The sequence below is a fragment of the Vespa crabro genome, chromosome 7 (genome assembly GCF_910589235.1).
Source record: "Vespa crabro chromosome 7, iyVesCrab1.2, whole genome shotgun sequence".
Classification (NCBI taxonomy): domain Eukaryota; kingdom Metazoa; phylum Arthropoda; class Insecta; order Hymenoptera; family Vespidae; genus Vespa; species Vespa crabro.
In genome coordinates, this window is record NC_060961.1 from 7,999,057 (window position 1) to 8,014,741 (window position 15,685).

A 15,685-nucleotide genomic window follows, 5' to 3' on the forward strand; every position below is an offset into this window, starting at 1 on the left:
CGTGTGACGGAACATATGTACGAGATATATAAAAAGTGACATATTCGTGATTATTTCAGACATAAATTCAACATAAAATTTTTTAATTCACTTGATCTAGAAAATTAATATGAATTTTTCATTATTATCTCCTTAAGATTAATTTGATTTATTTTAAGACCGTAAAAGATCAAAATTTGATTAAATTTTATACGAAATATTACAATTTCATATTACTCGCACATTTAAATTACATCACACGTTAACTCGATGATCCTTGCAAAAGTACAAGCATGCATAATATTCAAGAGATTATATATTATATAGTTTTACATATAAAAACAATTTGTTTATTTTTTTTCTTTTTTCTTCTTTTTGTTTATTTTTTTTCTTCAATTTGTTTATTTTTTTTCTTTTTTCTTCTTTTTTTTTAAGTGTCGACTAATTAAATACCTTTAATAAGAGCAAGGTCGGACAAGTGTAAAGATTAATATACGCATGTATATAATATCCAACGATTAAACGAATTAAAAAAAATATATCTATGTCATTAAGAAATAAAGATAAATGGAAGGGGAAAAAATTAAATTTTATAATATCTTAGAAATTTACTTGGTCCTGGACGCTATTCAACTTATACGATGTAAATATTAATTTGAACACGACCTCATTGTTAATTCATGTTACCATGTTATTTGTTAGATCGACCAATTATAATAAAAACGTTTCCTTTCTTAAATCTTATTCTTTTCGAGAAAATACGATCGTAAATACGTTACAAAATTTGCATCCTTCGTACATTTCACGCATACATACAAACGCGCGTGCACACTTTCAAAAAAAAAAGAAAGAAGATAGTAAAACGAGACGGTGCAATATAACAATACACCACATTTCATATACAATCCATCTTCAAAATACTTCATCATTTTCGTAATTGAAAAAATAAAATACGAAAGTGTTACAAAGATGTGTATATGTGTGTGTATTTGCCAAAATGTTAAAATAAATAAGGAATAGAAAGCATCCTTTACAACACCGTACTACGTATATGAGTATTAAAATATAATGTACATTTCCTTACAATACTTTTCATTAATTAAAGCTCTATTTCGCTTATAAATCTTTATCGATATGCCTTAAAATCCTTTCTGATCTTGGATATATTCATTCAATAAAATAACGAAAAGTACTTAATTTATTATCTTACAAGTCTCTAGGCAATTGCACAGGATGAATTTAATTGAATGTCAAAGGATCTCTTTATCGAAGCGTATTCCTTAAAGTCGAAATGGAGGGAAGAAATATCCTATTAACCGTGAATCGAGAATGTAATTAAAGAAGGATATATTTTTTTGACTTTTAAACTCCTCCTATACATTTGTTAATTTTCTCATCAATTTTCTTTCTCCCTCTAATCTTATAATCGTTACTTTCAATCCTTTATTTTTCAAATTAGCAAATGGTCATTACAATATACATATGCCTCTGTGTGTGTATGTATATGTATATATGAATACACATACAGACATACATATATATATACATACATAACTATAATAGATAGATCGATTCTTGAAAAAAAAAAAACGTAAAAGAATGAGATAACTAACAGTTGAATTTTATTACAATATATATATGTATATATATACATATATATACATATAAATATATATATACATATATATATATATGTATATATATACATACATATAAATATATATATATACATATATATGTATATATATATACATATATATATATATGTATATATATATATATACATATATATATGACGATTCACCTGTCATTTATACGTAGATATATCAAACTTTTATACGAACAAAAATATAAACGAGCACCTCACATATTCATATCTTTCTCGAAACTTCTTTCCGTCTTTTGGATAAGAAAATACTATCTCTATCTGTATTTGGATCACTATGAAAGTTTTTTAACTTCCGACGAACACCCTTCATGACTTTATGCCGCTCTTTCGCTCAAAATACATCTGTATCTACAATTAGTACTATTATTATCACTACTACTATTTTTATATTAACTACTGCTATTACTACTGTTGATACTACTTAGAGTTTCGAAGTCATTATGGTCATTAAGATGGCGGCAGAAGTATTATAAGAAACTAAATACATCTCCCTCATGTTCGTTTCTTCTTTAACTCTACTAAACGTACTTATATCCTTTTCCTGAATTGATAATGTTTTACGTGAAGTATGTAGCGGTCAGTATTGTTGTGTTATGTGTTTGAAAGGACATAAAGTATTACGTTCGTTGGGTATGTTTGAAGTAGACAGGTAGTTGGCCGGGTTGTGATAGCTCGTAACAATTTTTAATATAAATATTAACGTATTCAAATTATATTGAAGCGTTAAACAAAAAATATATATAAAAATAAAAAAAATCGCGAAGCGTGACATTATATAATAATCACGATCAATTTTTTCCTTTGAAGTCTTGCGAAAAATAATTAAAAGCTTTCTAAGTTTCCTGATAAAGACAGATGCTCGAGAAAAAATTCAAGAAAAGAAAAAAAGAAAAAAGAGTCCTTCAGGATCGATCGATTTATAGCCAGCGGTCTCAGCGAACTACTACTTCCCTTTCTGTTTTTCGATAATATATTTTTTTTCTCTTCTATCCCTCATTGTATCTTCACTTCAACGACACTTGAAGGGCGATTTAATTTCGTCTATCTAAAATCTAGATTATTATTTAATATATTGAAAAAAGAGACGATAGGTATCTGGAGATATTTATGTATAAGAAAATTCTAAATTATATATATGTATGTATATATCCTATGTATATATGTAATGTATGTATATGTGTATATGCATGTGTGTATGCATGTGTGTATGCATGTGTGTGTATATGTGTGTATATGTATATATATATATATATATATATATATATATATATATATATATATATATTCGGGGACATCACTTTGCATCTAATCACAGATCGGTTCTAACTAATGCATCGTATACAAACGATCAGACGGCTTTAGAAACGATATTCTGTTTTCTTTCTTCTTTTTACCTCTTCTTTTTCTTTTTTAATCATTCACAAGTTACATCCCTTTATTTATTGTAATATCATTCTTGGCTAACGCACAAATCTCATGCGAATAAACCGACTAATTAAAGTCATCTAATAAATTTGTCGCACGGTCTTTTATTCATTTCTTCCTCCATATATGCACCTTCCTTCCTTGTCGAAGATGAGAAAAATATTTGGAAAAAAATTTTCTCTGATACTTCTCTTTCTTTCGATCGATCGATCAATGGTAAGATGTCTTTATGAGCTAACTTCTTTCTTTCTTTCATTCTTTTTAATTCGTCGATCAAAAAATCGTCATACAATTTAAAGATTAGATTCACGTCGTGAAAAATGGCGACCCGACGGCACTCGCATGATCGCATATCATGATCGTTGATCAAATCTTTGACTATTTGCTGTATTATTTTTTTCGATGTAATAGAAACGGATTAAATCAGATATAATCGCGTTTAATAGATAGCAGCAAGAGCAAGAACAGGAGCAACGGAAGGCCATTGATCTCGGAACTAGGGCAGGAAGAGAAGGGCGACGAGAGAAATCGTCAACCAGAATACTCCTTGATCATGTATTCTGGATGATCCGTCGACTATTATCAAATCCGGACCGCTCCAATCCAGTGTATCGTCCACATCGTCCAAACACTCGAACTCGCAACACCGCTCGCCAACACGGAATTTCTTGCATTTCTGAGAAAAAAAAATTGATTTTGGGACGATAGTAATCCTCGATTAACAGTTTATTATTAATTATTTTAATTTTTCTTAATGAATAGTTATGAAAATAAATGAAGAGTAGATGAGATATGATTTCATTTTGAACTAGGAATATTTTTAAATAATATCCTTAAAATTCTTGCATGTACGAAATGCGTTATATTTTCTCTTTTATCTAAAGACGTCGTTGGCAATGTCTATATATATATAAGATATATATATATATATATATATATATAACTAATAAGTAACGTTAAGATACTTGGCCGAGAGCCTATACTTCACTTTCAGTGTTATTAATGTTCTGACATTTTACCGTTGAATTGTCAGTACCTTATCTTAAAATTAACTTTATTCGGGTACGTTATATTATACTTACCTGTAAAAAAGAAACGTGAATTGAACATGACATGATTGATTGCGACATTCGTTTAACAACTTTTAATTAATTAATATAAAAACTTTTTACTATTGCTCTCGTTAAAATTTTTTCTTGAAAAAATAATCTTGAGACAAAAAATATTCTAAAGACCAATTAGAAACGTCGGAGTTTTCTAATAAAATAATTTCTCTTAATAAAGCCATTTTACGATCAATTCAACCGATAGAAATCTTATTAAATTGATACCCATAATTTATATAAACTATATAATAGAGAGTGCACATAACTATATACATATATATACATGTGTGTGTGTGTGTGTGTGTGTGTGTGTGTATCATTGTCCACATTATCTCAAAAAAGAGTTGTGCTTGCTAACAATCACGTCATTCCTAAAGCTACGGTTCTGTGATTCATCCGCAGTAATTCGAGGCTTTCGTTTCGCTTGGCTTCCAACGACTTGTTTTACGGAAATTAAGTCGATCCCTTTAAGTAACACGACCTTCATTTACTCATCCTTGTCTTTCTTCGTGACAAAGTCGACTAGTTTCCTTTAGTTCTCTTAAAACAATAGTAAATAATTAGTTTCATCTTCGTATTGCTTAGACTCGTGAAATCGATTTCACTCTTTTATTTTTTCTTTTTTTTATCTTTCATTTATTCTATTTTTGTTCTTTTTTGATCATTTTCTTAAATTCTTTCTTACGACACATTAGAAAATTACATCAACAAATTGAAAAAGAAATAAAAGTTACTCCTTTTGTTATCGTTTTATTTTATAAAAATTAGTTCTGTATTAAATCGAATAATTTTTTCATCTTCCGAGTATTTCACCGTCATTCCGAAATGTAGAAACGAAAAGGAATCAAATAAACGCTCGTAATATCATATAACGAAATAAAATGAAAAGCGAGCGTACAATGTATACGAATATTGTAACTCACAGAGTTTATTCGTCATTATTATTATTATTATTATTATTATTATTATTATTATTATTATTATTATTATTATTATTCTGATTATTATTCTGATTATTATTATTATTATTATTATTATTATTATTATTATTATTATTATTATTATTATTATTACTATTGTTATTATTATTATTATTATTATTACTACTACTATTATTATTATTGTTGTTGTTTAACACAAAGCTAAAAAATAATTCTATAGAATTTACATGAACGGCTAGTTAATATCTTAATAAAATTACTTTATTTACTTTTATCCTACAATATTAGATGAATAATTCTTCTATATTTGTCAATTTTATTTCGAATACAGATCTAAAGATTTTAATGAAATATAATAAATTTGGAAATATGCATTTGAAAATATTTAAATAACTAGATAAAATAAATAGACATAATTTAACCAAATAAAAGAAGAAATAAATAGAAAAAAAATTAGGAAAGAAAAAGTGAATCAGGTAGTTATATGTATATTCGACAAATTTTACAGCAAATAGATTTAACATTTTTTGATAATACCAATTTGTAAATATTATTCTTTTTCTATCGGACTTGATGCTTTTAATATATAAAATAAGAGATATGAAAAAGATAAAAGAGGGAACACAATTAACGAAAAAATTCGTCTATCTATGAATTCGTCAAAATAAAATAATTAAAATATAACTCCCCTCCTCCTCTCTCTTTTTCCATTATTTTTCATTGAAATTTTAACGAGGACCTCTCATATTATCGTTATTCATGGTATACCACGTTCATGAAATTCCGTCCATTTCAATAAGAATAACAATATCAACTAAACGCCAATTCGAAAAAGTGGTAAAAAATATAATAGGATGTCTTTGAAGGTCAAGAAAAAAAATTTTTATCTTTCCTTTTTTTTCCTTTTTTATCCTTTCTTTTCATTGACGGTTAAACGGATTTACATTGGATGAAAACATCTTGTTATACGACAACTCGAAGATGTCACATTAAGAGAAAATTCAATAAAGCGATTATCAACCGTTTTAAACTCCTCCTTGGTAACGACATTAGCACAAATCATAAATAATCTTATTTTCTATTTAGAAAGAGGAAACTTACTATGATTATAACGATTATTACATCGACGAATTAAGTTTACATAATGATTGTAGAGATTTTAAACCTTATAAAATTAAATGAGAAAGAAAGAAAAAAAGAGAAAGAAAGAGAGAAAGAGAGAGAGAGAAAGAGAGAGAGAAAAAATATATATTAAATATACGAAATTGAGAAATAAATTGCATTCGTAATATCGTCATCATTATTTTATCTTAATTATACAAACGATGAAAAAAAGTCACGGACGTTCGTGATAAAATTAATAGTTAGGCTTCACCAAACTGATTAGATTGATTATATTATATCTACTTTTTGTTCGCGTCGAGTAATCCTGTCGTAAGAATATTATTTTCCGGATTACGTAGCCATATCGAAACGCGTTTCGTGTAAACAATGTACATATGTATGTAATCCACTTTTGAACGACTTTAAAAGAAACCTCATATAGATATATCTTTATCGACATTAACGGGAACGTTTAAAAACGAATCTTCGATCGACAGATCCTTATTATTTCACAGTTTATATATTATAGTTATTTTACCGATATTTTATATATAACGGAAGTACCTATCAACTCAAATTTATATCAATAAATATACCTATGTATACATATATATATATATATACATAAGTATATTTGGATTACGAAATTTTTTTTAACTTTAACAAAATAAGAAAGTCGAGATGTCAAGATGTTAAAATTGTTTGTCGTCAATTAAATTAGTCCAAAAATAGATGGGTCGTTCTGTAAAATTCATTGTTACTCTAAATTTATCCGGTAGGATAGTGAAAGGCTTTCGTGAGGATGCAACTCGAATTAAATTTTATTCGTTAACGAGCTAACAAGGAATTTATGTATAAACTCTGACATTCCGAGGCCAATATCACATGAAACAGGACGTGTAACGTAGAATCACTTTTTTTCTTTATTTTTTTTCTTTTTTCTTTTTTTCCTACAAAATGGTCGCACACATTAATGTCTATTCATAGGTCACATATTAAGTATATATATATATCGTGATACCTTTTAATTGAATATATAACTATTCATTACCACGTCCATCGTATTGAAATATAAAATTTTTCATAAATTTAATTAATTTTTATAATCGTATTTTTCCAATTTTTTGTACACACATCGTTCATCATGTATATATATATATATATATATATATATATATATATATATATATATATATATATATATATTATACATACCTATATCTACACATATGTGTATATATATGCGTTCGTTATGTTTGTATATATATACACATACGTATATATATATATATATATATATATACAAATATAACGAATCTGATGTCGCAGTTCCGCATTTTCTCAACTGAAAGTGTGAAACTCCTTGTAGCGAGATATATAATTATATATATACTTACGTGTTTGCGAGCAATTAAAAACGAATAAAAAGGTACTGAGAACGAGCAAGTGAGATAGAGATACAGAGAGAGAGAGAGAGAAAGAGAGAGAGAAAGGAAAGGAAAAAACGCCCGCGAAACGTTCTGTCCCTGAACTTAATTTCCAACAAACGATGTAGCATTTCGCTGTGTGCAGAACTTTTCCGCTCGAAGGTAACGCGTTAATAAGAGTTACACTTTTGATTCTTAAACTGACTTCCTTAACGATAAGGATTATTTCCTCTTATTTAAATACTTTACTACGTAACAATGACGCGTCGTTTGATCGAATGAAAAAAAAAATGAAAGAAAGAAAAAGAAGAAAAAACATAGCAAAAGAAAATAAATAAAAGGAAGAAAAAAAGAAAAAGAAAAACAGAAACACAAAACGAATGGAAAGTAGAGTAAAACCGTTTAACAATTTTACATAGTAAGTACTCGATATTGACCTCGGCAGTAGAGGGTATTTTTTTTTTCTTTTTTACCTTTCTTTTTATCGCAGAAAATCATGCCAGGTTGCGATCGAAGAAGGAAAAATGAGCAAGGGCCACACGCGCGTTTTATGATAGAACTAGCATCGTTATTACCGACTATACTCTATTCCAAATGTAATATATCGAACGTGGCCAAAAGGACGTCACGTCGAGTTTGTCAGTCTGTTTTTAATATTCTATTTTATTATCAATATTCATAAACCTGATCATGTACATATATACATACATATGTATACATGCGCACACCATGTTGCTCTAATTCAAATGGCATTCCGGAAGATGTATAAAGAAAAAATCGGACGTTTAGAATCATGAAGTTATTAAGTATTCTAAGAGAAGTAAATTTCTCATTGTGAGATTAAAATTAAAATACTAATTCCGTTTATGTTTTATATTCCGTTCTAATTCATCTTTATTTTTATTATTATTATTATTAGGGATTTATAGACATATAATTATTATTATTATTATTGTTTTTCTTTTCTTCTTTGTAATTTGACTCGCTGACAATAATCCCTTAAATTTAGTAAAAAATAACTCGTAGATAAGAATAAGAAAATATACAATAGGTATTACATAAATTATTATAATATGCTCGTTTTTAATGGTCTTCGTACATATTTTGTTATTATTTCGTAATAATGCATTAAACAAACAGACAAAAAAAAACATAAAAGAATAAATTTACTTTTCCGTTGATATCGAACTGAATAATTGTATATATATATATATATATACGATATATATCGGGTATATAAGTGTAGTAGAGCAATTATAATATAAGGGAGACCGGAAAGTAATGTCGCTTTCTTAAATTAAATTTAAACTAATAAATTTTTAACAAGTTTTTATTTTTAATTACAATTAAATATCGACATGCGCAGAAACGACATTACTTTCTGGTCCCCCTAATAATTGATTTATCAGGTAAAAAATATTCGCGCAAATATTGAAATTCTTTTGCTATATCGGCTTCGCACGGACATAAAACAATTTATTTGAAAGCCCTGCGTTAGAACCATTTGGTATACCGGAATCATTTTATCGTTCGTGAATTTTCCTCCGTTAAAGGAAATCATTTTGATTTTATCTCCATACTTTCCCTCTTCTTTTTCCTTTTTCTGAATAAAAAATCCTAAAACTTATTAACTAAACTTTGCAATCACCATTCATCGATCGTCTCTTTTATGAGAATTTATTAAAAAAAAAAATAAAAAGAAAAAAAAGTAAAATGTTCACGCTTACAATCAATTTGTACGTTCGAGAAAACAAATTATTATCTATAAATTATTTATGTACATTATAGAGCCATTTATAAAACTTATATGCACTTTATATCGCTATAAGAACTTTATGTATATACATCTTTGAGATGACAAATGATGACAATCGTTAAGAAATATACTGTTATAATGAAATTTGTAATGAGACTAGGAAAATTTCGATTACTTACATATGGTGGTGTACAGTATATAGCCTGGCACCACATCGGCTCCGAATGATAACAGACGCACAAGCTACAAACCGCAGGTCCCGGCACATAAAGCAGTCCATGTCTAACAGTTCCACCTTGGAAATCGGTACAGTTCTCCTCGAGAGCACCTATAATCAAATATTTCTCCGTCTTATCTTGATAACAAAAGGGATCGATTAGATTGACGTAACATCCGTCAAATAACATTGAGAGTTTTACTTTCGAAAAATTAATTTATGTATATCCCTCATCTGTAGGTAAAATACGTTTAATGTTTATATCATAATATTTTGTAGATCATCATTAGTCACTTACTTGTTCGCAATGGAAGGAGAAGGAACGTGAAGAGATAAAAGATCCAACCAAGGAGAATGTTGACTCGTAATTTCGAAGATATCCTCATTTTCATCGTCGTTCCTCTTTTTCTTTTTCTGCTTCTTTTTTCTTCCTCCTTCTCTTCTTCTTCTTTTTATTTTTTCACAAAAGAAAATATCCAAGTTTTGAACGTGGTATATCGAAGTTTAGCAATCAGCAAAACCGCGAACTTCTATTTTAGCGACCTCCGTGAGCGTACTACTGGAGGAAGGAACATATTGCCTAGACAAAGAATCAGGATACATTCGTCATCCTTAGTACTCGATAGATTTTCGCGTGGGTATTTCATAATACATATGAATATACGGATATACAGAGCTTAGTTTCTTAGAATCGAGCAGATCATAGTTATTCGACGTCATTCGAGCTTTAATGCTTGATGATTGCTTGGAATTCCTTTTCATGAGGTAACACGTAGCAAACGAGTAGAAATTCGCGGGATAAGATAATGACCAAGACCGAGTTGCGTTTCGAACGAATAAAGGTCACGAAATTATTCCCTATTCCTTCGTTGAAAATACAATTGAATTTTTATTATTTAAATTAATGAATAAATGTCAGTATTGAGAAACAATAATCGAACAATAATTATTCTAATGAAATAATAATATTATTCGTAACCGATCAACCTATATATAATGCATTAGCATTTATAATACATTCGTATTTTCATTTTCTTTCTAAACTTTGGAATTTCTTTTCTTTTCTTTTCTTTTCTTTTTTTTATTTACGAACCAACATAATTACCCAATAAAATCTGACATTTAGATTGATCAAACGAATGATCACAAATTTAATTGTATGTCTTCCGATACAGTGAATTTCGAAATCTACGTAACGTAAAGGATATCTATATAAATTTAACCATGTGTTAAGTGCTTCTTTTTGTTCTCTTTACATCGTTAGCACACTTTACAGTTGACTGACTGAACTGCCAATCTTCTGTATAATATGAATAATAAAAAAAAAAATAAAAAATAAAAGAAGAAGGAAAGAAAGAAAGAAAAAGGAAGAAGTGTAAAAGCACCCTTTTCTCCGCTACTTAGGCGCAAGTTTACTAATTAAAAACGAAGTTTTGACTTTTATCACGAAAAAGATGACTTCTTTGGGGCTGTATTTGAAGATGTACCTTACAAAAGCAACAAGAGTTGATAAATAATTCTCATCTTAACACTGACTCTTCGAAACTACTTGTAGTATCTTGCGAACGTAGTAACGAGCTTTGAAACGTAAAAATAATATTATGCAAAACTATTTCTTTCTGTTTTATTTTCGTCGTTTTCTTCTTCTTCTTTTCCTTTTTTTTATTTTTCTTCTTCTTATTTTTTTTCTTTTTTCTCCTTTTCCTTTTTAGTCATTTTTAACTCGACACGCATCGAACTCCAATCTAAAATCAATTCTAGAGAGAAGATTCGAGACATTTTTTTAATTTTGATTTTTTTTATTTATTTATTTACTTCTTTTTTATTTGTTTTTTTATTTTTTATCTCTCACCGTAATCGAAAAAACTTTCCAACTCTTTTTCTCGGTAAGAAGATGTAACTATCGATAGAAGTTTCCAAGTTAGTCTACTGTGACAAACAACGTGACTATAATGACATTTTCGTAACGTCGCATAATATGATATAAAGTGGGTAAATGTAATCCATATTATATATAAATACAATATGGATTATTAATAATCGGAATTAAACAAGAGAGAGAGAGAGAGAAAGAGAGAGAGAGAGAGAGAATTCATATAATGAGAAATATAAATATTTAAGTAAAAATTTTATTTCCAAACTAAAAACTGAGTTGTGTTTATATTGAATAAATATAGAAATTTTTCCCTCTGACTTTTTTATCGCAGTAATTTTTCATTACACGGAACGGAATATTACACGAGAACATTGTAAAAAGTACGTTGAAATAACTAACAAAGGTCACGAAGTCTCTAGTATTTCTTCGATCGATCACTACGCAAGACTGTCAATTTCAGTGAAGTTTGCCAAAAATATATAATACATAGACATATGTACACACACATATATATATACGTATATATGCACAAGGAATGTATAGTGAATGCCGTTCTCAACAATAAATTTTCTAAAGGAATCTCGATATAGATAGTCGAAAGATGCGATCCATCGTTTATGGATCGACCTATATAGACAAGAGTACGTATGCATGTAGATACATACATATACGAAGTTTTCAAAGATTTGCCAGCTATAGGAAAACACGTAGGGAAACCAAAGTAATAAATTTTTTTTTCTTTTCTTTTCCTTTTTTTCTTCATTTTGCATTAGCGCAAGTGAAATGAAAAAAATTTCCATTTCACTTTACATGTTAAAGGGTTGAAACTTTTTTTTCACAAAAATTTGAATATATCCATTATGTTTATTCACAAATAAGTCTGTACGATATTTAGCGAAATTTTACATTAAGCGAAATGAAAATTTTAAACAAAATAATAGAAAATTTTCTATTAAAAAAAAATAGAAACTAAGATTATCATTTATTTATTTATTTGTCTGTTATAAAATAATATTCATTGAAAGTGAATTGTAGTATTTATCGATCTCTATTAAACTTTCAAGAAGGTCGAAATTCTCTCGAATGATTAAACTCGATTTAGAATTCGCGTTAAGGAATATGCAATGTGCTATAAGCTTATATACGTATACATACATACATTGAGCGGGTATACAATCACGTCTATGTTGGTACGTCACGATTATTTGAGTGCGGTGAAACGGATAAGAAAATGTGTTTACTCTCGAGGCCGTATATATTGTTTACATCCCCTGATTTCGGAGGTGTTTTGTATTTCTCATAAGATCAAACATGCGTGGATATATGTGGGTGTACATACGTGCGTGCATGTGTATTATGTGAAACCCATTATGTCCACTTTTCATTTTATTACCGTTTAAACCATCAGAAAATACTTCATCTCATTGCTTCGAGATTTCTATTCATTTACTCTGCTTTCTCTCTCTCTCTCTCTCTCTCTCTCTCTCTCTCTCTCTCTCTCTCTCTCTCTCTCTCTCTCTCTCTCTCTCTCTCTCTCTCTCTCTCTCTCTCTCATTCACATGCATACACGCAAACTTTTTCATTTCATGAGAGAGAGAATATGCAATCAACGTGTTCGTATAGCGACAGCTACGAATGACGAGGCTCGAAATCAAGTTCAATGTGTTCCGCAAACGAAATTTCAATCTCCAACAAACTTTGATGCGACAAGTTACTTCAAAGCGTCATCTTACTAACGTTGCGTCGTTTTGAATTCAATCGATTTTAATCTTTTTTTTTCTTGGAGAACAACTCTGGAACGATTTTTAAAAATATTCATACATTTCTCATTTTTGAATGAGAATAGTATTGTTTTTATTTCTCTTTTCTATTTGTAATTTTTTTATTTCGTTTTTATTTTCTTTTTAATTTTTTGTTTCTTTTTGAACAAACAAATTGCTATAATTGTTTTATGTGACCTATTTATTATTCATAAATCGTTCGCACATATCAATTTGAAGAGATATACGATGATAATTTATTTCAAAATACTGTTGTCAATTTTGATAATATTCTAATAAAATATTATTAGAAATATCGTAATGAATAAACAATTACGAAACTTCGTTGACTCTAAGTAATATTGTAATGACATTTTCAAGAAAAAGAAGAAAAAGAATACTACAATGAACGTTATAGTTTTTACAATTTCAGAGCACTTTATTGACTCTAGAAAAAAAAGAAAAAAAAATATATATATATAATTTTTTTTATCTACAAATATACTTTTTGAAAATCTAGAGATCATTTTGTAGAACTACTATCATCATTATCAATAAATCAAAATCATTAGAACGACCTAAATTTGGTAGCAGACTTCTTTCACGTGGTGTACAAAGAAACACGATTATTTACTGTGTTACGAGGAAAAATGAGAATGAAAGTATAGCGTGTACCGATAAGAAAAATAAGGGTGATAGGCGAGAAACACGAGCTAGTACACGCGAACTCTAATAACACAATGTAGAATGTAGATTATTTTGATGGATAACAAGCTTTGAAAAGCTTATAGAATGCATCGTTTACGTCTAAATAAGCAACGAAACGATCATAGGATTCATATTACGAAAGGATCAATTTCTCTGTTTAAAGTTGATAAAATTAATTTACAGAAATGCCTTGAATAATGACTATTGAAATAACATTAAAAGAATTTAATTATACAGTACTTTGAAATTACTCGTATATACGGAATCAAATGAATATAATACATTGATTTTTTCATATCTATGTAATGCTTATATAGTATATAAAAGATATTTTTATTGTACTAAATAAACTCAGAAAAGAGAGAGAGAAAGAGAGAGAAGAAGAGATACTCATTTAAATTACTTTAAGCAAATATCATCGATATTATCAGTAATATCAAAAAGTTTATAAACGAAAATAAATATTTTTAAGTAAATACTCGTGAAAAGTTTTATATACTTTTATCATTTGTGTCAACGTCCTTTTATATCTAAAAAAAAAACATCGACAATAAACAGAACAGACTGTTTTGGACGGAGCGATAAGCATCTAAAAGTAGAAAAGAAATAAAGAAAAAAACTATTGGACAAAACAGTAAATGATTCGAGAAATTATGAATGATATGATTCAATAAATCGATTTAACGCATGTGTATTCTACTGAAAGAAAATTAAGAGAGATTAATAATTAATGGTATTCGAAGGCGGAGGATTAAAATCAAATCTATCAAATCCCATTCAAGATCCGTGGATGGACACGTAACATAAAATGAAACGAGTAAGAGAGTTCGATGTGAGTATTAATTTCATACCATCAATGAGAATGTCAACAAAGGCTTACCCAGGTCCAAACGTCATCGTGCTTTCTGCATTCCTCGTGGGTCAGTTCGTGCCCATGTGCCCAACGATTTTCAAGAATACTTTTTATAGAAGAAAATACGAAATAAATAAGCGGTATGACAAAAAACAAAAAAGAACAAGTGAGAAAGTAAAAAAGAGGAAATATATATATATATATATAAACACAACTTTTTCTCAACGAGGAAATCTTTTTCTACTTCCTAATTCCGTCGCGCGCGTTTCGAATATAACACGTTAAAGAACGTGTTAAAACACATTAAAAAAGATTGTTTTTGTTCGAAAATTTTGAGTAATATCTATATGTATGTGTACGTACGTATTTATATATGTATGTATATCCGTATGTATGTATTTATATGCGTATGCGTTTTCGCTAAGGGTTGATATATCGTTCTGCATGCGCGCGCGTATCCTCGGTGGAAGCCTCCGACCGACTGACTAAACTCTGTCGCAGTGAGAGTGCGGGGACCACCGCGGGTACTTGGGTCGATCGAACACGTTCTGCACGCCTCCTCGGCGCCAACGTCAAAGCCACCCCCTAAGTGAAGCGCAACGCACCTACCACCACTACCACTACCTTCACCATTACCACTGTACTATCACTAACATCACCAACACCACCACCACCACCAACGACAAAGTGGAACGAGAATGAAACGAAAAAGGCGCAGCTCCTGCAACCGGAAACTATACTTTCTGTGATATTTTCCTCTTTCAAGGTCATCGATATTTCAATCTAATTTTTTTCTCTTTCGTTAAACTTCTATCATAGAAGATCTTTTTATTTTACAAAAATATGTATTCTTTGAAGAGGAAA

General features: G+C 29.0%; 1 protein-coding gene across 2 annotated transcripts; it reads right to left on the reverse strand.

Moving 5' to 3' along the window:
• Window positions 1-2,848: 2,848 nt before the first annotated feature.
• LOC124425522 lies at window positions 2,849-15,404 on the reverse strand. 2 transcript variants are annotated; one of them, XM_046965971.1, is made up of 5 exons: window positions 15,185-15,404; window positions 14,849-14,927; window positions 9,923-10,204; window positions 9,587-9,735; window positions 2,849-3,749 (listed from the first exon to the last, which is right to left on the reverse strand). In XM_046965971.1, exons 3-5 carry the CDS (start codon window positions 10,014-10,016, stop codon window positions 3,570-3,572), a joined length of 423 nt encoding a protein of 140 aa, XP_046821927.1. In that variant the 5' UTR covers window positions 10,017-10,204; window positions 14,849-14,927; window positions 15,185-15,404; the 3' UTR covers window positions 2,849-3,569. The 2 variants fall into 2 exon arrangements, with proteins under 2 accessions (XP_046821927.1, XP_046821928.1); XM_046965972.1 differs by lacking the exon at window positions 14,849-14,927.
• Window positions 15,405-15,685: the final 281 nt, after the last annotated feature.

Excerpts from the sequence above, each read along its gene's own strand:
- LOC124425522 (XM_046965972.1), bottom strand. The coding sequence starts at position 10,016 with ATGAAAATGAGGATATCTTCGAAATTACGAGTCAACATTCTCCTTGGT. Across the intron at positions 9,736-9,922 it reads TCTCCTTCCATTGCGAACAA|GTGCTCTCGAGGAGAACTGT; the intron begins GTAAGTGACTAA and ends ATTTGATTATAG. Across the intron at positions 3,750-9,586 it reads TATACTGTACACCACCATAT|AAATGCAAGAAATTCCGTGT; the intron begins GTAAGTAATCGA and ends TTTTTTTCTCAG.